The sequence below is a fragment of the Phoenix dactylifera genome, chromosome 8 (genome assembly GCF_051530095.1).
Source record: "Phoenix dactylifera cultivar Ajwa chromosome 8, Ajwa_hap1_PhDact_Kaust_v1.1, whole genome shotgun sequence".
Lineage (NCBI taxonomy): Eukaryota > Viridiplantae > Streptophyta > Magnoliopsida > Arecales > Arecaceae > Phoenix > Phoenix dactylifera.
The window spans coordinates 31,682,203-31,707,221 of record NC_143197.1 but is presented as its reverse complement, the minus strand read 5'-3'; the positions used below and the strand labels follow the sequence as shown (position 1 = coordinate 31,707,221).

Sequence of the window (25,019 nt, the reverse complement as noted above, 5' to 3'; positions counted from 1 at the left end):
TGGTCTGGGAGTGCAGTCCCTTATTGAGAGGCGCGAGGCATTCATTGCTCGGCATGCGGCTCGGTTCATATTAGAGCCACACGGCCTCTGGAGTCAGGTGATGGCAGCCAGATATGGCCGAGGGGCTTCAAGGGCGGCACAGCGGGGTCGCCGAGTCTCCTTCATGTGGCGTGAGATCGGGAGGTACCTGCCGTCAGTATCGGCACACATCAGGGTTCTGATTGGCGACGGCCGGGTATTGATGTGACCAGCGACTCATGGGTGGACTCCTTGGCCCTGAGCTGTTGGCCGACTATGTTTGACACAAAGGCAGTTGAGGGGCTACGGGTGTGCGACCTCCTTGCACCAGAAGGGGCAGTATGGGATGAGGCCAGACTCAGGCTATTGTTCGGGGTACATCTAGCTGCGAGGATTCGATCCCTCCCATTACCAGGATGCGGGGGGCCAGATGTCAGGGTGTGGGGCACCTCGAGCCAGGCCAGAGTTAGGCTAGGAGACCTCACGCGCATCATTCAGCCAGGATACGAGCTGGGGCCGGACTGCACTTGGATTTGGAGGTCCGAACTTCACCCGAGGGTAGCTCTCTTTTTGTGGAAGGTGTTCTGGAACCGACTTCCTACGAGAGCAGAGCTGAGCAGGCGAGGTTGGGGGGGTCCCAGCTGAGTGCGGGACGTGCGGAGCTGAGGAGTCAGCAGACCACGTGCTCTTCCAGTGCACATGGGCGAGGTCGACATGGCAGTGGGCTAGGGTCCCGCTGGGGGCCCGAAGTGAGCGGCTACAGTTTCTCAGGGTGATACGGCAGTGGTTAGCCAGTTTACGAACCCGCGAGGAGAGCATTAGAGCTACTTGCACAGCACTTCAGATCTGGCTGACAAGGAATGCCCGCACTCTCGGTGAGCGCAGGGTGTCACCGAGGTTTGCGGCAGAGTTCGCTCGAGCACAGGCCTCGGAGATCAGACCGGCCCCTCATACAGACAGACCTTTGACAGCTCGGGACACCTGGGGTTCCCCCCTGCTTCGGCAGCTTCTCAGTTGGTGTTTTTCACCTGGGAGCCCCCACCCCTGAGCTTCCTCAAGGTCAACTTCGATGGGTCGGTTTTGGATGACGGCACGCGAGGCGGTGCGGGCTTTGTCATACGGGGCCCGCATTCCAGGGTAGTGGCCGCAGGTAGCTGTCAGTTGTTTGATATATCGGTGCCTGGAGCAGAGCTGCGTGCAGCCCGGGCAGGCCTTCGACATGCGCGGGTAGTACTGCGGGCCAGTTCGATTATTTTGGAGGGTGACTCAGCCACTGTTATCCGGTGGATTCAGAGAGGATTGGGGGGTGAGAGCACAGACCATCCCTTGATTCGCGATATTGTGATGATGAGTGAGGGAGGGGCCATTCTGGCCAAGCATGTATTCAGGGAGGCCAATGGGGCAGCCGATTGGGTGGCTGCCCATGCGGCCCACCACTCGGGGTATGCCCTCTGGTCGGGGGAGGCGGAGCTGCCATTGGCACTCCGTGAGGTATTGTATTTTGATCTTATTGGATGTATTCGTATCCGTACGGTATGAAGCACCCGTTTTCAGCACCCAAAAAGAAAAAAAAAAAAAAAAAGAGTTGGAAAAGCAGAAGGGAGAGGCCTAGTGGCAAAAAACCATTTGCAAGTTAATGGCCACCTCATGCAGTAAAAGAAGACAAAGGCTCCCAGTCTTGCCCTGTCCCACTATTCTCCATTCCTTAAGAGGGGCCCAAACATAATTGAACCAAACCTATGGGCAAAATTCGAAAGAAAACCAAGGGATATTTAGGGATATCAAAGGTGGATTAAAGAAGGTTGCCAAATATTTTTCTTAAAAGCTAATCAATCACAGATGTATGTCTGCAAGCAAAATGATTTGATCCTTCTTGGAGCCACCTCAGTGGTTACTGATAGCTCGATTCAAGATCATATTTTCTTTGAAATGCATCGGTGCTGAAGGTTTGAGTTTTAATGTTGCAGGTCGGATCATATTTTGTTGAAGAAGGATATCCATTTAGAGTACTATTGATTCTTATATTCACTAATGATTGGATTAATGTATTTGGACCAACATATGCCATGCTATCTAATCCACAAAGTATAGTTTATTCATGCTTCTCTTATTGTGTATGTTGAGAGTGATACAACAGCCATCCAAAATTTTGGTTCCTCTTTATACAAATTTTATAGTCTTCGATGAAACCTTTTTAATTTTGCTTAATATAAGCCCAAAACCTTTTATGCAAAGCTACTTTTTCCTCCAAAACTAGTATGGATCTTTGAACTCCTGCTCCCACAAAATTGTAAAACATCAAACTATACTACTCTGGTATAGTTGATGCAAGGTACATACTCTTAGGATTGCATTGTAAAGAAGGAAAATACTCATGCTTGAGTTTTATGTGGGGCTAATTGTATTTTTCATATGCAGAAGCTAATTTGGCATTGATAGAACCTCTATGAAAGATGGAAAAAATGACTTTTGAGCTTCTGGTTAGAATTTTCTGTTTTGATTTCTAACTTCTCAAAAAATATTCACCCCTATACCAGTATCTGTGTCCCCCATAAAAGCAAAAAAGAAGATCCCTTTCTTTTTTTCCTTGACCTTCAAAAATGCATACAACTTATCCATCCCTTTGCTTTCTATAGCACAAGTCATGTCAAACACCACTCTAAATTTAAAGTAATCAAAGTTGGTCTTGTATTATAACAGCCTTTGTTGGTTGATAGCTTAGCAATGCCATTCAACTTATAAAGGTGCATGATGCCTCAATTTTTTTATTTTTTTATTTGGCATAAGAAAGGACCTTACTTCCTTTCATAATTACTTGCAATGACTTGCTCCAAACATTTTGTTTCTTTTCTGCAGTGTATGAAAAATGTTTGACAAGGTGAGCTGATCTGTGCGCTGGGTACATATAGAACTTATGTAAGCTAATACATAAAAAATATGCATATGGTAGCGTTAATATCTAGTCATTTAAATTTTATTGAGACTGCTTGTCGAACTTGTTGAATTAATAAAGCCATGTACTAAAGTATGGACATTAAAAAAAATCCATTGATCATTTTCAAGTGATTAATCAAATAACTTAAGAATTAATTCGAATCTATAGCTTTGAAATTACTAAGCTAGGCAATTTTGAAAGCACTTTTGAGATCTAGAGTACCGAAAACATTGTAGATCGAAAAGGTTGAGACTCTCGTTAACTTTTAGGTAGGGGATGGATAATAGAGCTAGGGATAGGACTTTAATGAGCAGACCGACCTGCGCCCCACTCTTTAATTTCTAAAGAGACCTTAAAAAAAGTGAAAGTGCTTGTGCATCTTTTCATTTTTTTAGCCCTCTCCGACATCAAATTATACTTTTTTTGCTCTGGGTAGGTGGAGTCCATCTCTTTTTTTGATAGAAATAGGTAGGAACTTTTAATTTAAACATGGCAATCATTCACAGCTTTGTTAATGAGTTGATTTTGTTTAAATTTCTAGTATATGTCAACTACAAGATTGGGCATCAGGGGTCATATGCAACGAAAAATAAACAAAGCTATCGAAAATACTTTGAACATGGAAACATAGTTTTTCAAGTTTTTATATTGCCACTAGTGTTAAGCTTAAAGTATGTTGTTGACATATTTCCTACAGTTCTTAGATTTAGGTTACTAGAGATATTCATCAAGACCCACTTAGTTGACCTTTCATGTGCATGGGTCAGACCACATGTAAGGGAACATGATATGTTTTAGTACATTAGTGTTGTTTTTTGTTAACTTAAATTTTTAGGTCAATTGATTAGTTAAAAAAATGATTAGCCACTTTTAGCCATCTCTCTCTCTCTCATACACACATAAATGTCCCCTCCCTGTGCCAAACTAAAAAAAAAAAAATTTTGGCAGCAAATTGCTTATAACATTTTTTATTATATAGCATTAATATTTTTCTGCTGCATTATTATATAAATGCTGCTATTTTTCAATAAATATTTTTTTATTAGCAGTACTTTGTAGTAAATACCGCTATAAATTCATATTTTACAACATATAATTTAAAGGGTTAAAAATTGGAATTACTATTATGGTTCCTAACTAATAAGCCAGTAAATAAGATCATAATTGGTGAGATTTTAGAAAATTGCCGCTAAACTTTAAATTATTAATTTTTATAAAAAGTTTGGGTTAGGTCATACTGAGGCCATAAAATTTGTTACGTACATATTATTGCAGTCATTCACATGATTGAAACCCTTTATAGCGAAAATATTTACAAGAAGTTAGTATATCTTTTTAGTATTACTCTATACAGATCACTGATTCAATCGAACTTGTATTAAAATATTAACAATCAAAAATTATTTAAAATAAAAAATATAATATAAAAATATTAATATTTTTTCATCAAAATTATTATCACTTTTCGTTATAGCATAGATAAAAAAATCATGAACTAACTATTCTTAAAGAGTTTGTAAGAAAATTATATATGAATATGGTCACATGGAAAAGTTAATTTTTAAATATTTTTAACAATAACCTTTTAAAATATCTTAAAGAATAAAATAAAGTCAATTCATTTTTATTTTTTTAAATAAAAAATAATGATTAAAATATACATCAAATAATTATTTAATAATATGAATAAATATTCATAAATTGAATAAATTGATTTTGTATAATAATAATAATATAAGTTGGAATTCAACCAGCAACATGGAAGGTTTTGTTTGCCGCGAATTCATCAAACCTGTTGAAAAAGAAGAATGAGATAAGAGAATTATATGTCTATCCATATGTTATAATGTACAGGAGCAGTCTTTATATATACTAGGAGGCTGGCGAAATTTGGTAAGACCGGCTAAATTTGGTACAATCAATCACAAATTAATCAAGATGAAGTTTGGTAAGATCAACTAAGTTTGATATAATCAATCGGTCAATGAATTCTAACAAAATTCAACAATTATGGTAGTGAGATATCTATTCTGACTTCCCACTAGGATGCTCATAAGTTTTAGGAATAATTTTTCTTAATTTTTTTAATATTTTTTTGAGCAAGTGTTTCTCCTTGCCATCTCATCCCATATGGTGATCGCTCAAACAAAAGAAATAAAAATATTATTATATTTGGTCGCATGACTCAAACTGACATCTCTTCTATCATATTATTTGGTGCCTTACATAATAATAAACAATGTGCATTTAGAATCTCACTGAGCCAAATTTGCTTGGGAACCCAACTTAATTATTAGCTGATGGACCACACAATCACATCCAAGTATCCAACTAATCCATAATAAAGAATGCAAACGGTCCAGGTTCCGGATGATGGAGAAACAGAAATTTCACCAAAGCCCAAACAACAAATTATTATTATTTTTTTTCGTTAGACCGAGAGAGGCTGATCTCCATTCGTTGGCAGCTTTGTCAACCACCAACTCGCTCTTTATCCCACCAACAAACCCACCCAATGGCCACTCATCATGCTTTTATTTCATATTTTTAATTTTTCAAAAAACATAATTACAGAAATCAAGATTTAAAATATATTTAATATTATTATTTTTTATTTTTGAAATATATTTTTATGGTTTTATAAAAATGAAGGTTGCTCCTAATGTTTCCAAAAATAAGAAATTTATGATTAGAGATGACAAAAAGTCGGATATGAGTCAGAATAGGCTATTACTCATATGTGCCCTATAGCTCTATGAAAAAGGGCAGGTAAGTAAGTCAGACGGATAAGATCAAATAAAGCTACAAAAGTTACTTTTTTTTTTATATAAATCAAACAAATCAAAAAAGAATGTATAACTAAATCTCGACACTTCATACAATATTAAACAAAATAAGAGTTGAAAATGTACAACATAACAAATTACATTTTCAACAATAACTAAAATATAACAAATAAAAATATCGATTTTTAGAAGGTTAAATATTATTTCAGCTAAAAAATGCAATCAACTAAAAAAAGGAATGACTAAGCATCATGATATGCAACCTTTGGCATATTCAATCTCTCGTGCGAGTTAAGCAATTAGGGCAAAGATTGGGAAGAGGATATGTGAAAAGTTATATATATTCAAGTCGAGTTTGAGATGTGTTTTATATTCAGTTCCGCTGCAAGTCGGATAAAACCCATCTTATTAGAGTGAGGTCGAGCCAAATACCCAATGGAGTGAATTAAATTGCTACTCTTACTTATGATTTTTATCATCATTACCAGCATAGCCCCCACCACCACAACCACCATCTTAGCTAACGATGCCATCGCTGCTGTCATCCTTATTACCATCACCATTACTATTACTATCACTATATCACCATCACTATCATGATTATCCCTATCTCTATCACGCTATTAATATCTTAATTGTAATCCCTTCCCTCACCCTCGTAACTATAACTATTATCATCAGCACCACCACCACTGCCCTGCCTCCAACATACTACCACATCATCATTGTCGCCATGATACAACCATGATACTTGCTGCTAATATCATCTCCATTACATTCGCTGCAATACCATGGTGCCGATTACAATCGAAATATTTATTTTTGAAAAATCGAGATATCTAAATTACGAATACCTAAACCAGACGGTCATGATCATCCGACCCGAAGTAACTCCCTGCGCTTGCTGCCGGCAAAACAGCGCAGTCCTCATCACGCGAGAAGTACCGGCCGCCGGTCAAAATTCTCGGCAGCAACCGGACGGCGTCTCCCCCACCTTTCACTTATAACACTACTTCGAGGACACCGACGAGTTTCATGACTACGTGTCTTCAATTGATTCGCACGTCACGACAATCATCATTTTCGCCGGTTCCGTCCTGTGACGTTGCATGCCAGCTGCGAAGATATTTTTGTACAAGAATTGGGCCCCGTAGATGTGCTTGTCTGGTGCCGGAGATCACGATTGGATCGCCAACAACGGAATGTATAGTAAAAGAATTAAAAAGAATTCATAAGAATAATACAATTTTTAATTTTATTTAAAATTCTCTTCTCTTTCTCCTCCGTGTTCGTCCCCCCATCATTCTTCCGCACTCGGGCCCTCGCCTATATATACCTACTCATGTCGGTCCTCCTCCTCTCCTTCCCCTCTTTCCTCTTTGGTTCTGAAGACTCCCCTCCACCATCCCCGCCGCCCACCCCGTCTTTTTCTCTCTTTCACGTCTCGCCCTTCTCCTTGGCTGAATCTCTATCTCTATCTGGTTGCCTCGTTGATGGCCGTGACGAGCCAAGCGAGCCTGCTCCTCGCGAAGCAGCTGAAAGGTGCGGATCTGATCGTTTCTGCATCGATTCTGATCGAGTCTAGGGATTTTCTTGTTTGTAGGAATCTTGGAAGGGATCGATGGGATGAAATTATTTTCTTTTTGTTGTTGTTGATGTTGATGGATCAGATCTTACCAAAAATCCCGTAGACGGATTCTCGGCCGGCCTGGTCGATGATAGCAATATTTTCGAGTGGAACGTGACGATCATCGGTCCCCCTGATACACTCTAGTGAGTAGTTGCCTCTCACCTCGCGTATTCACGGCTTTCTTCTCTTCTTTCTGTTGCTGTTCTCTCTTCTTTTTTGTTATTGTGAATTCTCTTGGGGGAAATGCGAACTTTTGTGTTGTTTTGGCTAGTTGATGGTTTGGACTGCTTGAAAATTGGAATTTTCTGTCAGGCCAGGGGTGGTTTGGGTTGTAAAGTTAGGGTCTTTATTTGATTTCATGGGTATTTGCATGCTCCGAGCATGGAAAGATTAGATCTTTGCTGATGAAACCTTTATTTGTTGATTTACTCTAATAAGATTTTGGTTCTTCAATATCAAAACCAATCTGTCAGAGAATTTTCTATGTCTGAGTTTTGCAGTGTGGTTGATAAATTTACATATATACCCATGATGTTTGAGAACGTGGCTCTTCATAGGAACCAATAGGAAAGCAAGATCTTTAAGGCTAACCCTAAGCTGATGAGTTTGGGCTTTTGATTATGCCGTAGGCTCTGAGTGGGAACTGTATGACCATCTGCTAAATTTTGTTTGATCGTTTGTAACTGCACAAAAATGCTTTGTTGACAATTGTTGCGGTTATCTTGATGGCAGCATTGGATAAGAAACGAATGGTCAAGTGGGATCATCATGCCTGCCTGCCTGTTGACAGAATAATGCCTGTGTATGTCTATGATAATGCTGTTATACGTTTGCACTGTGGCCAATGTATTGGAACTTGTAAATTTTCTGAGTTCAAAACTGTTGCAGGGGCTTCTGCTCATGCAGCTTATTTCCATGTTCTTTGATGACGATCTGTTAGTGAATGTAGGAATTGGGGAAAGAAATTTACTGTAGATGTAGGAGAGAATGTCAAACTGTTACATAGTGGATTAAATATCATCATTTTCAGTGCGTCAAAGTCATGAGTAGTTTTTAGATTTTTGTAAATTCCCTTTTTCTTTTTTTGTGGGGCTAATCCTTGTTCAATCTTGCAGCGATGGTGGCTATTTTAATGCAATTATGAGCTTTCCTGCCAACTATCCCAATAGCCCTCCAACAGTTAGATTTACATCAGAGATGTGGCATCCAAATGGTTAGTTTCTAAAGCATGTTTCCCTAAATCATATCTCATTTAGCTTACCATGTGAAACAATATATAAGAATGCCTTGTTTCTTATTGCAACTTCAGTTTATCCTGATGGACGTGTTTGCATATCAATTCTTCATCCACCTGGGGAAGACCCAAACGGATATGAGCTTGCAAGTGAGCGTTGGACACCGGTGCATACGGTATGACTTCACACGTTGTAATGCTGTATGCTCCTCCTCTTTATATCGATTTTTTCCTTTTCCATTTGGTTCTTATTAAGAATGAGGATGATGCAAATAGTATTTTATATTTGTGTTCATTTTTTATATTGAACAAATATCCAGTTTTACTGTCACATAAATTCTAAATGCTGCTAGTTATAGTTGATGTTGAAAATTTTATGTGGTCAAATAATCTTCCTTGTTTCTTCTTAAGAGCTTAACCAGAAATCTACTTACTGTTGTTCTTACAATTTGGAATGGATGGGTAGCTCAAAGTCCTTCGTTTCCACCTAATATTTTTGTTATCTTGGATGCTAGCTTGTAATTATATTCCTAATGCTTATATTATTTATCTGTATTCTTTTATCTAAACAGATTAGGGGCCATTTATGGCCATTATTCTCACACGATCTGGTCATTTTCAATCTCAAAATATTTGGAACTATAATGTAAGTTGAATTTAGAGATATAAGTATCACTTCACAAGGATCAGTAATTTCATCTATACTACCTTTACAAACATTTTCTCTTTATTTGATACAGCAATGAAGGATTATGTTGTAACATTCATCTTTTGGATAATAAGGTGTCTATTTAATGGATGATGGGTCAAACCTCTTTTCTGGTCATTTTAAACACCTTCTGTAATTTGTTTTTTGGAGTTTTTATATCATCTAGCATACATTTTGCCATAGGAATCTCATAGATTGTTAACTAGCAGAAGAAACTTGAGGCTTGTTCAAACTTATGAAGGTAACCCAAAGTGATTTTTCAAATGTTGAAACAATGAAAAATATTGAAGAATTATGGCATATTAAATAAACTTATTTTAAGGCTCCATCACATTTTTTTTTAAAACTCAAAGTTTTCTTATATAAGGAACAAGGTTCTTTAAATTCTTGATTTCATTTCTAGTAGTTGTCTTAATTTATATAAGCACATTTTAACATACACAAGTCGATCAATTTGTGTTGATCAATGATAAGTTATATGTGGTTGTTGGTTAATGTTATGCAAATTGGCTGGTGTTAATGCTTCTATTTTATAATTGTAATTTTCTTTTATGTATTTGACCTGATTTGAGCCACAAATAACTATATATATCAATAAAGTAATTCTTGAACCCAATTCAACTTGACCTGGAGGGAAGTTGATTCATCTTGGATTTATGTTATTCAAATATGGATTAGGCTTGGATTGTGCTGAAAGGACATCCAACTTGACCTGCTTGCAGCACTAATTAAGTCACAGAGGCATTGAACTTCCTTGGAGAAAGTTTTGTGTGACGGACCATGACTTTAGTAGTTTTTAGGAAAATAATCCTATGATAAAATAAGTTGAGGAGTTATTTTTGATGTTTGGGTTCAGTATTCTCTGCAGGATTGCCAGCTTCATTTTCTTCATTTTACTTATTATGGTTTGCCTATACTGCTTCGTTGACTTTAAGGGATTTACATTCTGCTATATTCGCATATGTATTTTGGATTTACATTGTGGAATATTTGCATAACTATTTATGATTGTAATCATCTGAAGGTGTAAATTCTTCATTTGTATTCGAAGTTTTCTTTATATATTTTTTTAGTTGGAGCATGTTACTTCCATCATAATTGTGGGATACATGAAATATACAGGTTGAGAGCATTGTACTGAGTATCATCTCCATGCTTTCTAGTCCTAATGATGAATCTCCTGCTAATGTTGAAGCTGCTGTAAGTGAAAAATTTGTCATTTTTTTAAGACACTGTTTGTTTCACTTTATTGATCATCATGCATTTATCCATCTACGGAAACCGATCTGTGGGTTGCAAGCCAATGACAACTGCAAGAAGCAGTTGTCATAGAAAATTGTTGTATTAAGTTATATTGAATTTTTTTATCTTTTATGTATATTCTAAATTTTGTGATCCATTTAGATCTCATCTATTTACATATGGTGTCTAATATGTTGTATAGTTTGTCTTCTTGGATATACTCTGAAGTTGCTTTAATAAGAAAATTTGAACAAATATCATTGTAACATGTGAAATAACAATAACATCGATTGGTTTACTTATTCATATGAAATCGTCCAACATATTTTATCATTTGAATTGGAATTATGAATATACTAGCTAATTAAATATGAAGATCCAAAAGCCAAAAGTCTAGTGCATAAAAATTTGTCACTAAATATTATTCTTAAGTGTGGACATTTGTAGAAATTTGTGACTTGAAGTTCTTAACCATGGACGGAGAAGCAACACTCTGTATTTATAAGTTGCATCTCTGTTTATGTCAGTGGCAATGGAATTGCAGAAGTTGTGTGAACCATTTTTTTTTAGATCTGACTACATTGGTCTTGCCTAAGCTTGACCAATGGTCAATAATTCATTCACACATCGATTATCAATGACGATGGTTTTATTCTTGGAGGTTTGTTTGTCCTGAAATGTGAAGACGTTGACTAATAACTCCCTCGTCTTGTGGTTTTGTTCTAATGTTGCAAGGAAGTTGGCACCAAAACTCAGCAGTTTGGTTGTAATTCAAGATGACAATGCATATAGGACTGTTATTTTCCTTCGTTTCTCCCCCTCTATATTTGGTTGTTTGGCTACATGTCTGAAGACTGAAATGTATACGTTGGTCATTTGCTTGGTGCTGCTGCTATTCTAGATTGGTGTTAGGGAGAAGAGGGGAGGGTGTGCTCGGGTTGTCCTTCTACTACTGTGCGTCATGATGCTTATGATACTACGAATCACTATTTAGATAATAATACATGAAGGTTGGTGATGCATCGTGGTAAGGACCTAATGTAAAAACTGCGGAATGCATGTGTATTAGAGCCGATGATTTAAATACCATCAGTTAGGTATGGTATCAGCGTGCTGTACTACTTCGACAAAAAAGGGTACTGGTATGGGTGTGAGCCACTCTCTTAACTGGTCCATACCGATTGTGTACTGTTAGTACCAACCATACTGATTGTTTTTCATTATTGTTGATACTGAATGCGTTGGTTTATCCCAAATGTACTAGTACTGTATTGTTTTGGGAAAAAAAATGGTAAAGAGCTCGGTACCAGCATCCAACCTCTTGATTAGAGCACGTGTTATGTGATAAAATGTACAGGAAAAGGGAACGAACATAAATTTGGACCAGGAGGTAAGAAAAACATATGATGTTGATGCATCAGAGCAAGCTTTATAAGGAGGGCAAAATTTATCAGCATTTCCATGCATGTAGAAGCATGTGATATTTGGTTGTTTGTGTGCAATTTCATGTTCGAGTACTCACATGAGATGAGTCCAGTAAGTTAATATCTTGCAGATGCATTCTTAGTAAAATTTTTATACTGAAAGCGCCATTATTGTTTCATGGAAAGTTCACTCAAATAAATATTCTGAGAGTATGTTAGTATGGATTTTTAAAAATGTGTACAAAGCTCTTTGTTCACCTCTCCCATACTTTCTCTAATCTTTTTCTTTCCGAACTCTATAGATCGGTTTCACCCAGATGGTCAACAAATCTCAAAATTTTGTTTCTAAATGTGTATTTGCACTTTCCCATATACTAGTGATCTATGATAAAAGGAGTATTAGTTTGAATTTCAAATCAACCATAAAGGATAAAAAATAATACATTTTAAAGGCTGAAAAACAGAAACCTTATTGACAAGTGACCCTTAATCATTGGGTTGCACATTCATTAGAAATTCTGGAAATTATAAAGTGAGTTCTTTGTGCTGGTTAATGGAACTACTAAGACTACTCTTGGGGGAAGCTTTTTTCTCTCTCTTTTTTTGTGCAGGGTTTTGTTTGGGGGGGGGGGGGGGTGGTCAGTTGGACACAAAGATCGCCTTTGGTAACGGAATTGCAGTTATAACAAAACTAGAAATTAACTATTAAAGTATGCTGAAAATCAAACTTGTGATAAAAATAAAATAATGGATTTGCTCCTAATAGGGAAGATCAAAAGTTTAATGCTATATACAAATCGATCTTGACCAAATTTTGACTGAACAATACATTTTACTTAGGGATGGAAGTGGGCATCAGCCAAGAAGCTGATTGAATTTGGTTTTGGGTCAGATTTGTATCTGTTTGGTTGGGCATAAAATCTAAAGACCTTAACGGGATAGGGTTTGGGCAGCCTTTAGCTTGGCTTGAAGCTTGAATAAATTAAATAATATTGTATTATTATTATATGTTAGTCAGTTTTCAATTTTTGATTCATCACTAGGATTAGTTTGTCATTGCTAGAAGCAAAACTCTAGAACTATCTATTCCTTTTCCTACTTTCTTGGTCATTCTCCATTCAATTGCTCCTCCTTTCTTCTTTACTTTGGCATGGTGGTGTGAGGCCTTTGGTTCCTCTTTAAGTTTCAAAGTTGGCGCAGCGACTTCATCCCTTTTAATCTCCCCTTCATGGCTGCCAGTCTTCTCCTCTTACGTCCAATGCAGCATTGAGGCTTCCATTCCTCTCCTCGAGTCTCAAAGTTGGTGCTAGTGAGCTCCTACCTTGTGATAACCCTGCAATGGTGGCTGCTGCTCCATTTGTCTCACTTTTGACTTTCGTTGCCTGAGGCTTTCCCTCTTCCTATTTCTTATTGTTGTCCTCATTCTTCCATCCAAAGTGTTTAAACCTTTCTCCAACTAGAAGTAAAAAAGTATGGAGGACAATTTAGCCTCCCAATTCTAACATCGGGTGATAGGAAGAGATGGCACCCTTCACCCTTTATTTTTCTTACTCTAGGGCTTGCAGTATTTCTTATTTTGCTCATAGAATAAACTTAGGTGAAGACTGATAGTTTAACACTGCTTGGTAACTGGTGAGACATAGGAGGGTGGATCCTGTGACATTATTTCTACCCAGAGCCCGAGGGAAAGCGGCCATCAGGCTTTGTGAAGGGTGGACCAGATATATGCATATTCTTGTTAGATGCAAATATTCATACAGATTCATATGTATCTTGAAATTCTTGTTCATACTTGGTGTTTGCGAATTCGATCAATAACCACAATCAGTAGCTGCTTGGTTCTTAGAATTGTAAAAGTATAACCATATACATATATGACTCTGGTATATATTCAGTTGAAATATAATACAAGCATCATACCTGTTCAAATAAACCCTATCTGAATCATTTGTCATTGAGATCCTCTTATGGACTTGCCTTTGTTCTCCAACTGGATTACAACTAGTTCCTGTGACAATGGACCCGAGTCCTAACTGGTTGTGATTAAAAGTGATTTGAGATGTCTAGAAGATTTTTGAGCCACAAACTTGACCACTTCAAATACAAAATTGGAATTATTCTATGCTCTAATTTAAATGTGTAACCATTTCAGGATTAGGTGGGGTTCTCCACTTTATGCAAGTTGGGTTTAGTCTTTTCCCAGGTCCAATTGTAGATTCTATGCAAATTGAGATCAGACTTGTCCAAATTGTACCTCAATAGTCCTTTCTCTTGATTTTTCTCTTCTTGCTAACCAAAGTTTGCTTTTTGTAACATGTGTTCAGCAAACACTAAAGCCGTGCCCTTCTCCCCCCCAATGGAAGTGCTAACACAGTCCAAGAGAGACTATTGATTGCCTATGTTGCTTGAAAGTTGATTCTGAGTTGGTCGGATGTGTTATCTTAGGTATCTGGTGGATCCTGGGTTGCGAGCTGCACAAACTATGCTCTGTGGTCAAGGAATTTGGTTCATGAGAGGGGATCTAATTGTGAATTCTATTTATTTCATATTGCTGCAGCAGTTATGATGCCAGTAAGACATGATATTTGAATTGTTTGACCACTGCTGGCATTCGCTGCTGCTACCAAAGACTGGGTTGTAAAAGTGACCCCAGCCAGCTGATGTCCAAAATGCTCTATACACACTTTGCAGTCCATGAAGCCCATGGACATTTTCAGAATTTTTGAAGCTTTGAGATAATGTCTTAGCTAAGAAGTAACTGAATTAAACTATTCTAGTTTATTTGCAAGGTGTTGCTTGTTCTGCAAAAGTTTTAATTAGTCAATAGTCAAGTAATATCCAGATTTTTATTTGCTTATATGCAGTTTTGCCTAATACATGGTCCACTTATCTGGCGGAAGGACATGAGCACGCGGGCCCATGAGCTTTTACCTAACTGGTTCCTCTCTTATTGCCCAAGCAACATGTACAGGGCTGACAGGCCCTGGAACCTGACTCTAGTCCATTTGCCCATAAACTGATTTCAAATTATATATAAAATTGATCCACTTTTGGGGGAATATGAGTCAAAGAAATAACAAGAATATTTCTAGTAGAACATCTTTCACAATTCTTGGAGTGATGATGGTTCTCCAATAGACTGAGGGATAAGTAATTCGACTCATTATGTGCCACCAAATTATAATTGCTAGGTTTTCTTAGTTTCTGTTTACATGGAAAAGAATATTAATTATTAAACTGTTCTCTTTGTTTTTTAATGAAGTTTTTAGTTAAATTTTATTGATTGTTGGTGAGAATATGATGCTCCATGATCTATTAATACTGGCAACAAAAAAAAAAGGCCAAATTACTTGTTATTTTATAACTTAAATGCTAAATGATACTCTTGGATTTTTCGTCATATTGTGGTGTAGGACACTATATTACCTTCCTCCTAAAATTAATTCTAGAATGATGCTGCTGTGTTGCCCTACTAAAATTTTGGTCGGTGTTTCCCATTACTCAAATATCCGTTTCTGTACAAGTGAACTACATAGAGTACGTAGAATATCTAGCCTGCAGATTTTCTTGTTCTGCATGCACAATATAGCATTGATCTATGACAGGTATGCTTATAAACATGATGAGGTTGAAGTGGAATGACTAAATCATAGGTGAACTGATTGTGAAATTTTAACACCTTTGGGTTTTGCATATACGCTTTGAGCAAAGTGTGTAAAAATATTGTTCTGTATGCCAGGGGTTTTTCCTTCTGAAAATCTGGCAACAGTTAAGAGTATGGATATTCCCCCACCACTACAGCATTGATTAAATTTAAGTTACATGTTAACTTCAAGTTTCGTAGTCAGGTAGGTCTTAGCATATGGTTTTAGTATTGGAATTTGATTTGTTGATGCTTGTTTGGAGGGCTGTCGTTAAGATGCCATGCTCCAGTATTTTTTGAGCTCTCGATTTGCTTGTCTTCCTTTCTTATATCAGTGTCATATTTTTCATTAAGACTGGTCCAATCTGGGGTAGCCTCTGAATTTTGTCAGAGAAACTTGATCTGATGCAAATTTACTTAAATTGCAATGCAGAAGGAATGGAGGGAGATGAGGGATGCATTTAAGAAGAAAGTCAGCCGCATTGTCAGAAGATCCCAAGAAATGTTGTAAGAGCTCGAAAGAGTGGCACCTTGTAGGAGATAAAAAGTGACTGCCTAGATTCATACCTGTCTTGGTGCAACTCTTATGGTATGGAAGAGATCAAGGGTCTGCTGCATATCCAGTTGTAGTCTCTTACAGCCCTTTTAGATTTTTTCCATCTTCTTCCACTGGTGGTCTCGTTTTTGTCCAGCAAGAAACTGGGATTGAACGTTACATGGATGTTTGCGTATTTATCGTGGGTTTGGTGAGTTTCGAGTATCTTGGACTGTTTTCATTATTCTACGGGACACATCTCACTAGTCTAACCCTTTTCTTTCTGTAAATTACGAACCTTGCAGTTTAGCGAAGTTGAGCCGCGTTTATGTTTTATTAGTTTCTCCGTGGCATTTGACTGCATATACCGATTGCAATTCTTTCTCTAAACATGTCTTCATGTGTCGTTGTGTAGGGGTTTGAACTGTTTAACTTCTATATTTATAACATAGAAGATGCTTTCACGTATTGTGGTTATGGTTAATTGTTTGCTGCAATACCATGCTTGTGATATAAAAAGCATTCGGATTATTTAGCATCATCTTGCTCTTTTAAGGGTTGTCAGGTTATCCAGTTTTACTTAAAGGTGTTCTCATTAAGTTTCAAAACGAGTGAGTTTTACGAAACTATCTGTCGGCTTTTCATAAAATCTGTTCTCGAAATTCTGACATCATAAAATCTGAATATAGAGTTCTAGGATAAACAAACGAATGATTTCTCGTGGCCTCTAAAGACTCTCCCATCCGCCTCTGAGCTCCGCCGTGGGGACACATCGGTGAATGAGAAAACCAGCTCCCGCTGGTTTATCGTTGCACCCACGTTCAATACCATGAGATGCTACGGGGGAAAAGCTTCATTGCACTTTTCGCTACAAGGAGCACCTCCTGTATGGTAATCGGTGGTTGGTTGTACAGTCTACGGGGTTTTCACCCACCCACAAATACAATTGATGTGTTATCTTTCAATAGCTTTTTTTTTTTTTTTGGTGGTTATATCTGGCGTAGGAGACACCCTCTCAGGCTGCTCTGACCTGAGCGCTTGTGACAGACTGATTGAAGATACACCGACCCTTAGCAGGCACTAGTCCAGCCTGCTGATTCCTGATGACGAAATCAATGCCCGCATTGTCCATCCTCTTTGACACTATCGTCGAAGTGCACCTTGAGAAAACTAGAGGATGGGGGCTCGCAGGATGTGAGCAAAAGCCTAGACGCTATCAGAGCGTAGCGAGAGCTCCAGATTTTTCTAGCCAACTCAAGAGACGACGACGCAGTAGTATCAAGAATCTTCGCTGCATGAAGTAGAGCCTTATCTGCCACCACTCTCGGAAGAGCACCTCTGTCCTCAAATATGTTAGCAATCCTATCTAGCCAACAATGATAGGCTAAATAGGTTGCCTGAATCCTCTGCTCCATGAGTCCAGGTCTTTGAGAGAACTCTGCCAAGAAGACCAAGAAATCCTCCGTCGATGACCATCCTCGATGCAGGCCAATGAAAGCCGACATGCACTCCTAGATCCGAATAGTCTTCTGGTAGCCGAACAAAGTATGGTAGATAGACTCCTCCGCTACCTGATAGGCTCAGCATCCCATAGGGATGTTCACCCCCCACCGGGCTAACACTCTCCTGGTGGGCAGACACCCCCGGGCAAGCTTCCAGACGAATAGAGCCACTCGAGGGTGGATGTGTAGCCTCCAAATTCATCTCCCCTCAATCTGTCGTGCTGCAGTCCTTTTGACCAGCCCGAGAAGATCCTGAGTCCGCACCTCTGAACTTCCAGTACCGCCACTACTAACATTGTGAGGTTAAGCAGCCACAGGAGTCTCATAAGTTTGATTATATGCAGCAATTTAGTACTTTACTCAAAAAGGCTAGCCGAAAGATATTGTTGGATTTTTCAGCTCTATCTAATGTATAGAACGTCAAACTAAACACGTGTTGGTACAGGTTTTCTCATACTTCCTCTCATTTAAGCAATGACATCCTCATCGAATTAAACGTCTAGATCCATTCAAATCCAATGGCATCCTTGTCGGATTAAAGATTTAAATCCATTCAGATCCAATTACAAGTACGACAAATCCAATCATAAATACCATGATCAGTTCGTAGTTAACTAAATGGGCCTGCACCGTATTATCTCCTAGTTTATACGGGCTACGAGCCAAGTTTGTTTTGATACTATTTGTCAAAATTAGCCGGAAGATGTTATTGGATTTCTTGACTTTGTATGAGTATCCAAGATATGCTTAGTTCTTAGTGTGGGTTCTTGCACCATGGATCCAGAGTTTAGATAAATCAAGACTTCTACGCTCATACAAAGTAATTCGAGGCTCTTGACTGGTTATCATACCGAATTTGTTTCTAACGGAAGGACCCTATTCAGTATTTCCTCCCACGTCTTCTGCAGATAGAAACCTACCTTAAGGGTAATAAGAGCATCAATTTGTCCCAGATGTCCTCAGTATGGCCTCCAGTCCCACTGGGCACACTTGAAACTTCAGACTAGCGGCAGCTCCTTCAACCTCATAGACAAACTCTGGTTACCGATGCCAATCCTCATTCTGGGCCCCTGACCTGAAAGGAGTGCCAAAGAATGGTCCTCGTAGAATTACTCTCAACTGTTATGAGTAGATCTACCTACATGGAATGTGAGACAGGAGTGTACCCCAAACCTCACTCACGGAGTTCCTGTCCTGGCCTCTACTTGAATCCAAGAACCAAGGAATACCAAAAGGAAAGCAAAAGACAGCGCAAGACCAAACCAGACCGGCTGCTGAACCCAGAAAGGGAGAGGTTGCAACTTGCAACTAATCACCGGTTATCTTTTCACCTGGTCAGCAGATAAATTTCCAATCTTTCATTCGACATCTAATCAACAATTCTGTATCGAAGACTCCATCGGACTCAATTGACTCATAAAAAGTTACCTTAAATGTCCTTTCAGAGTTATTGGTATATTAACTAATGAATAGAAAAATTATAATCCAATTTCCTAATGCATAGATATTTTTCTTTTTTATTTTTTTCCCTGCAAATAAACTCAGATCCATAGTTCTAATCCAATTTGATGTGATGTGATATAATCTAAATCAAAGCGTCAACCTTCTAGCCAGAGTTTTGAATCAAAAATTTCGGCTAAACTCTGACCTGTTTAACGTCCAGCGAGAAGATTTGCTTCTCACTGCTAAATTTCTGCGTCGGCTCCGTTTTCACCACCCCTTGCAGAAGAAAAGTAGGCAAGTGGGTCCGACGCTCGCCTCCTGGTTTTCTTTGTCTCCTTCCGCTGCGTTTTTACCCGCCTAAGTTGCCACCTCCATTTCTTGCTCTCCCTTCCCGCTAACGCAGAAAGAAAAAGGAGCCGTTCCTCTTGCCATCTGTCATCTCGTGATTCCGAGGATGATAAAAAAGAAGCCTCGCTTTGTGTCGCCTCGCCTTTCCCCTCTCGCCGTCTCCTTTTCTCTCTCATGACACTTCTGCTCCCGCGATGTCATCCCCTCTCCGCAACGGCGACACCCCCCCTCCCCGCCTCCCCTCTCCCGCCGTCGGCCGCCACCACTTCCACTCCACCGTCTCGGAGAAGAAGATCCGCCGCCTCAACGCCCTCATCCTCCTCCTCCGCCTCGCTGCCTTCTGCTTCTCCCTCGCCGCCGCCATCTTCATGGCCACCAACTCCTCCCGCTCCCCCGGCTCCCACTCCTGGCTCCACTTTCACCCCTTCAGGTAATACATATCTCGCCTCCGCCCTTTCCCTTCCTCCATATCCGTCTCTACCAGCGCTGAGCTCCCGGCCTCCGAGGGGTTCCAATCTGGAATTTTGCAGGCTTGTGCTCGCGTCGAACGCCATCGTGGCGGTCTATTCCTTCTTCGAAATGGTGTCTTCCATCTGGGAGATTCTGAAGGGTGTCACCCTCTTCCCCGAGCCCCTCCAGCTCTGGTTCGACTTCTCCCACGACCAGGTCGATCCCTATCTTCCGGAGACGCTCTGGTTGTTTTCTAATCATTCTTTTCGATCGATTAAGCCCTCATTCCTCTTAAAGATTGGATTTTTATTTGGTTAATTAGGTGTTCGCGTACTTGCTGCTGGCAGCGGAGGCGGCGGCGACGGTGGAGGCCCAGGGACTGAAGGGGGCCCACACGTGCTCGCCGGAGAGCGCGTTCTGCGTGCAGGCATACATCTCCGTGGCTCTCGGCTTCGCCGGATTTGCGTTTCTCGCTCTCGCCGCGCTCGGATCAGGCTTCCGCGTAGCCTGCTACGTAATCACCGGCTCTCGCTTCCACCTCTAGACCGAATAGGCCGAGAGAAGTTTCCCTGTTAGCTTTTGTTTTTCTACTTTAATAAATAATAATTTTTGTAGAGTTTTTGTCCGAGTCCTTCCCGTCCATCGTGCGGTTTGTGATCGATCCTTCGTCTGAAAGATCAAGCGTCCGCGAATCATGGATGCGTTTTCTAAAGTCATTCGTCGTCATCATTCTGATTCCTTTTAAAAAGAATTACGGTTTCGCTTCCGCAAGTTTTAGCGATTCCCACGGATTCCTCATGTTTAAAAGTTTTCAAAATGGTCCTTCAAATTTTCTAAAATGGCCCCCCGGTGATGAAGGCTGCAATTGAGCAGCCCAGAGAAGGTAGGAAAAGTGAGCTCTCGGGACTAGGACTCAAAGAAAAACGGAGAAATCTATTGAATTTATTAGGAATCCATTAAGAAAAATATAAGGATGGAAGCAATGTAGGTAAGAAGAAGAAAACAGAGCATGTGGACTTTGGGGCGCCATAACTATCATGGTAGCCCGAGAGGATAAGAAAACAAAGCTTGGAGAAGTTATTACGCAGAGAACAAAGCTAGTTGGGCGGCAGATTAGGTATCCTTTGTAGCTAACCATTTTGGGACCATTTATGGGTAGATAAGGCGAAGTTGTCTGGTGCTTTTCGAAATATATTATTTTTGATATTTTTGATTGTATCCATGCGCACGTTTGATATGATACTTTCGTTCTAGCGCGCACCAAAAAAAAAAAAAAAAAAAAAAACAGAGCTAGTTTTAATATATTGATATGAGAGAGATTGAGGAGATGAGAGGAGGAATAATTAACCGACCTCTTCCTTCTCCTCCGCACCACCATCCTTCTTCTCCCCCTCCCCTCCTCCTCAGGCGTCACGATCCTTCTTCACTTCCTTCACCCTGACCACCTCCTTCTTCTCCTCCCCACCACCCTCTTCAGTTCCTCTTCCTTCTCCGCCGCCGCCTTCTTCACTTCCTCCGCCTTCGCCTTGTCCTTCTCCTCCTCCCCACCACCTTCCTTCTCCCTTCGCATCCTCCTGCTCAACTACCACCGTCCTTCTGCACTTCCTTCGCTTCGTCTCCTCCTGACCATTCTCTTTCTTCTCCCCTTCCATCCTCCTCCACCGCCATCGTCCTTCACTTCCTTTATCTTCACCTCCTCCTACCACCCACCTCCCTCTCCCATCTTCTCCTCCTCGTTTGTATCCTCCTCCTCCTCCCTCACACCACTCTCCTTCTCCCCCGCTTCCAACGGCATTTTCATTCTACCACTTCATTAAGGGAGATTAACGTGAAGACCATTTGGAACATTTTGGAAACTCAGAGGGCCATTGTGAAAATTTTTAATGATGACATATATCGCATATGCACGGAATCGTCCAGGGGTTGAAATGCAAATTTCTTTTTTTTTTATTGCTGTAACAAGTAGCCTTAGAGTAAATATCACCTTTCGCATCACTCAGGATAATATCCCAGAAACACCCAGATAAAGTCGAAAAAACTTTTTACAGTACTGTACCACTATGGTCAGCCATACAAGCAACAAACTAGTCAACAGTATTATTAGCCTTCCCATAGCTATAGATGAAGTGAGCCTCCAATTATCCACCAATGAGCAGTGACTTACTCCTCGGTATTCTCTTCCTTTACTAGCCCACAAGATGACCATTCTGGAGACTGGAGGTCCCTTCCAAAATTATATTGTTAGCCCTTAAGACAGATATACCTTAAACCGGTTCGTCCCAAGCAGTTGTCAATTTGGCCAATGAAATTATTGTATCCTATTTTGTCCTACCTACAGCCATCAAGGACGGCCTGAAATCGTGAATAATAAATCATGTTTTCCCAATCTATCTACTACCATTCCGAAGTTGGTTTTGAGGAAGCTAGGGAGTCGATGCTTCCAGGGGGGAAAAAAAAAAAAAGAACCATGTAGGGCTAGGGCTGCAAATAAGGGAGGTCGGGTTGGCCATGCTTGATCCTGATCCTGATCCATTTTGGTTTGATATACATGTCTTGGCATTGGACCTGGACTGAATACCATAGATGATAGGGTCGGGTCAAGCCAATGAGAAATATTTTAGACTCGTGGACCGGTTTCATATACGATCCTAACAAAATTTCATGGAAATTTTTTTTGCTCTTACTTTTGATATAATTAAATTTTGACTGCCACAAAATTTTTCGCTAACATGGTTAGTACTTTAAGAATTAATATTTATCTGGAACTGCGATCTGGTTTAAGAGATTAATAACCTCGGTTTCTAGCTTTTCTTTATCCAGTCAGATTAATTTGAGTGCTTTTATCTTAATAAAAGAAAGAAAAAAAAAGATTTGGAATACTTTATTTGGCTCAACTCTAACCAAATCGAGCCGAGTAGCAAAAAGGAATATCCAAAATAGATTCACAAAGCGTACTAATCGATTCAGATTGGTACTAATAAGAAATCGGGATATATTTGAGATGTGGAATGTGTCTATTGTTTTAAACCTGACTCGACCCTGAGTCTTCAAGAATACATTAGATTGGGTCTATCCAACGTATTTGCTATCTTATACGGGTGGTACAATATAGGATCCCAAGCTCACCCCTCCGTAATACTCATCCCAATTTTGAAATGTTTTGAGTGGTATGTGGTGCAAAATCTTTGTTCCTCGAAACCAGCAAACTCAACATTGTGGCACGATGACATTCTCTGCCATGTTCTTTGTCTTATTGGTTGGATCAGATCCACCAGCTCAGCGGCCGACAAGTCCAACCACAAACCAACAAATAAAAAAAAAAAACTCAGCAATACACCTGTGCTTGGACTGGTCCACCGCTGAGCTGGTGGATCCGTGAACCGGTCCAACCAATATTTTCCCCAAATCCAGCGTGCCTTACAGTGACATCATTGACACGTCAGATTAGATTATTGCGGGTGATACAGGGGTGCCGCATAGATTAGTTCATTTCGATGATTGGAAGTATATGTGTTGCGTGGGAGTTACGGCTTGCAGATGGACCCGTTTCCCGTGCTCTGTTTCGGTGGCCCAGGGGAAACAGCCGTAACCAGTCATGTACCTCGCGAATTGGAGCCCGGTGCTTTGCTGCCGCCGCGCGTACGGAAACTCTGGTGGGCCCCCGCGAATCCATCAATCCTTGCCATTGTTTTGACGGTGATGCCGTCGTCTTAATTGGAGCAGAGACATTTCGTAACTTCCAGCATAAACTGATATGCCATTCGGTGCCGCTCCTTCCACTCCAATCAACTTCCATCAGCGCTGGCGTTTCTTTTTTTTTTTTAATTTTTTTTTTTATTATTATGTACATCGACGCCCAAAAAGTCAGAACCAGACAAAGATCTGGTCAAAAGCCAGCACGAGCACGCGGCATCCAAATTCCAGCTTCACAGTAACTAGTTAAAGAACACTATGTAGGGAATTATAAAGTAGCAATTAGATTGTGGAATTTTTTATTCTGGGCAAAATGGGAGATTATATGACAATAACTACCTCTAGTAAACACATAACTCAAACCATTAGATCCTACTAGAAAAAAAAACCTATTAGATCTTTGGAAAAGTCAAAAGCTATGATAAATAAAGATACATTCCAATCAAAGCTGCATGACTAGCAAGGTGAACGAAGATGAATACATTATCCAAGCGCATGTGTCAAGTAAAAGGGGATGAAAAATAGAGGCCTCCTCATGTCGGTTTATCTAGTTAACAACTTTAAGAAGAGTCCTTCAAGACAAATAATGGTGTGCTAAGAATTCCTCCAACCGTAAACATCTCCCTCTAGAATGCCTGCATTTCGAATTTGGAGCTGGTTAACTAAATATCAAAATTTTATGAAAAGTGATTGTAGCTCTAATGATCATGAATAACAAATTAACACCTTCTTTCGTTGTTCAGTTATAGTCGTCATGGAACTATTAAAGTTCGCCTTAACCATAACAAGAAAAGGAGAAAGCCATGAGAATTATGGATTGTGTGAAGAATAGACCTAGCTGGCATGCACCGTCTTACCTCTTTGGATATAAGGCAAGGTTTATTTCAGCATCATTTGATCTCTGTATGTAACAAGATCAAATACACAAGACAGTCGAATGACCCAATATAGTTACTTAGCTTACACTGAAATGTTTTTTAACTCTAAGTTGGCCATAGCATCATAAAGTCCAGCATGTATTGCTCTTCATCTATGAAGTTGCATGAGTGAGAAAAAGTAGTCCTGAGAGGAATGAGATTAAAATCTATAAGCTAGTGCTCGTGGTGATGTTTGGCCAAGTTTACCTTCTCATGCACCAAGCTTCGAATGGATAGCTGCCAAGATCCTTCTTGTTGGAGTGAAACATCGAACTCTTTAGAAACAAACGATCTAGGACCCAAGGCAGCAGATTGATTGTCTTGATTTATAAAAAAAATGCTTTGAGACACTTGTTATTGCATTCTAGGCCTACATATGCTGGTTGGGCAATTTAGCATTCTATAGCTCTCAGGGAGCCGCGTCAATTCATGGAACTTGCACTGAAAAAAAAAAAGGAAGATGTTTGATAACTAAAAAATGCTTGAAATAATTAAATTCAATCATTAAAG

The 25,019-nt window shown here is 39.7% G+C and overlaps 2 protein-coding genes across 5 annotated transcripts; both read left to right on the top strand.

Moving 5' to 3' along the window:
* The first annotated feature begins 6,968 nt into the window (after positions 1-6,968).
* LOC103716521 (ubiquitin-conjugating enzyme E2 7-like) lies at positions 6,969-16,495 on the top strand. Of its 4 annotated transcripts, none has more exons than XM_008804549.6 (6): positions 6,969-7,281; positions 7,410-7,512; positions 8,485-8,582; positions 8,679-8,779; positions 10,435-10,512; positions 16,055-16,495. In XM_008804549.6, exons 1-6 carry the CDS (start codon positions 7,233-7,235, stop codon positions 16,130-16,132), a joined length of 507 nt encoding a protein of 168 aa, XP_008802771.1. In that variant the 5' UTR covers positions 6,969-7,232; the 3' UTR covers positions 16,133-16,495. The 4 variants fall into 4 exon arrangements, with proteins under 4 accessions (XP_008802771.1, XP_008802770.4, XP_008802772.1 ...); XM_008804548.6 differs by lacking the exon at positions 16,055-16,495 and adding an exon at positions 14,843-15,235; XM_008804550.6 differs by lacking the exon at positions 16,055-16,495 and adding an exon at positions 14,303-14,717.
* A 2,829-nt stretch (positions 16,496-19,324) lies between these two features.
* LOC103716522 (CASP-like protein 4C1) lies at positions 19,325-20,527 on the top strand. Its single transcript, XM_008804554.5, has 3 exons — positions 19,325-19,879; positions 19,980-20,115; positions 20,222-20,527. The coding sequence occupies exons 1-3, from the start codon at positions 19,644-19,646 to the stop codon at positions 20,441-20,443; spliced, it is 594 nt and encodes a 197-aa protein (XP_008802776.1). The 5' UTR covers positions 19,325-19,643; the 3' UTR covers positions 20,444-20,527.
* Positions 20,528-25,019: the final 4,492 nt, after the last annotated feature.

Excerpts from the sequence above, each read along its gene's own strand:
- LOC103716521 (XM_008804548.6), top strand. The coding sequence starts at position 7,233 with ATGGCCGTGACGAGCCAAGCGAGCCTGCTCCTCGCGAAGCAGCTGAAA. Across the intron at positions 8,583-8,678 it reads AGAGATGTGGCATCCAAATG|TTTATCCTGATGGACGTGTT; the intron begins GTTAGTTTCTAA and ends TTGCAACTTCAG. Across the intron at positions 8,780-10,434 it reads GTTGGACACCGGTGCATACG|GTTGAGAGCATTGTACTGAG; the intron begins GTATGACTTCAC and ends TGAAATATACAG.
- LOC103716522 (XM_008804554.5), top strand. The coding sequence starts at position 19,644 with ATGTCATCCCCTCTCCGCAACGGCGACACCCCCCCTCCCCGCCTCCCC. Across the intron at positions 19,880-19,979 it reads CTCCACTTTCACCCCTTCAG|GCTTGTGCTCGCGTCGAACG; the intron begins GTAATACATATC and ends GGAATTTTGCAG. Across the intron at positions 20,116-20,221 it reads TCGACTTCTCCCACGACCAG|GTGTTCGCGTACTTGCTGCT; the intron begins GTCGATCCCTAT and ends TTGGTTAATTAG.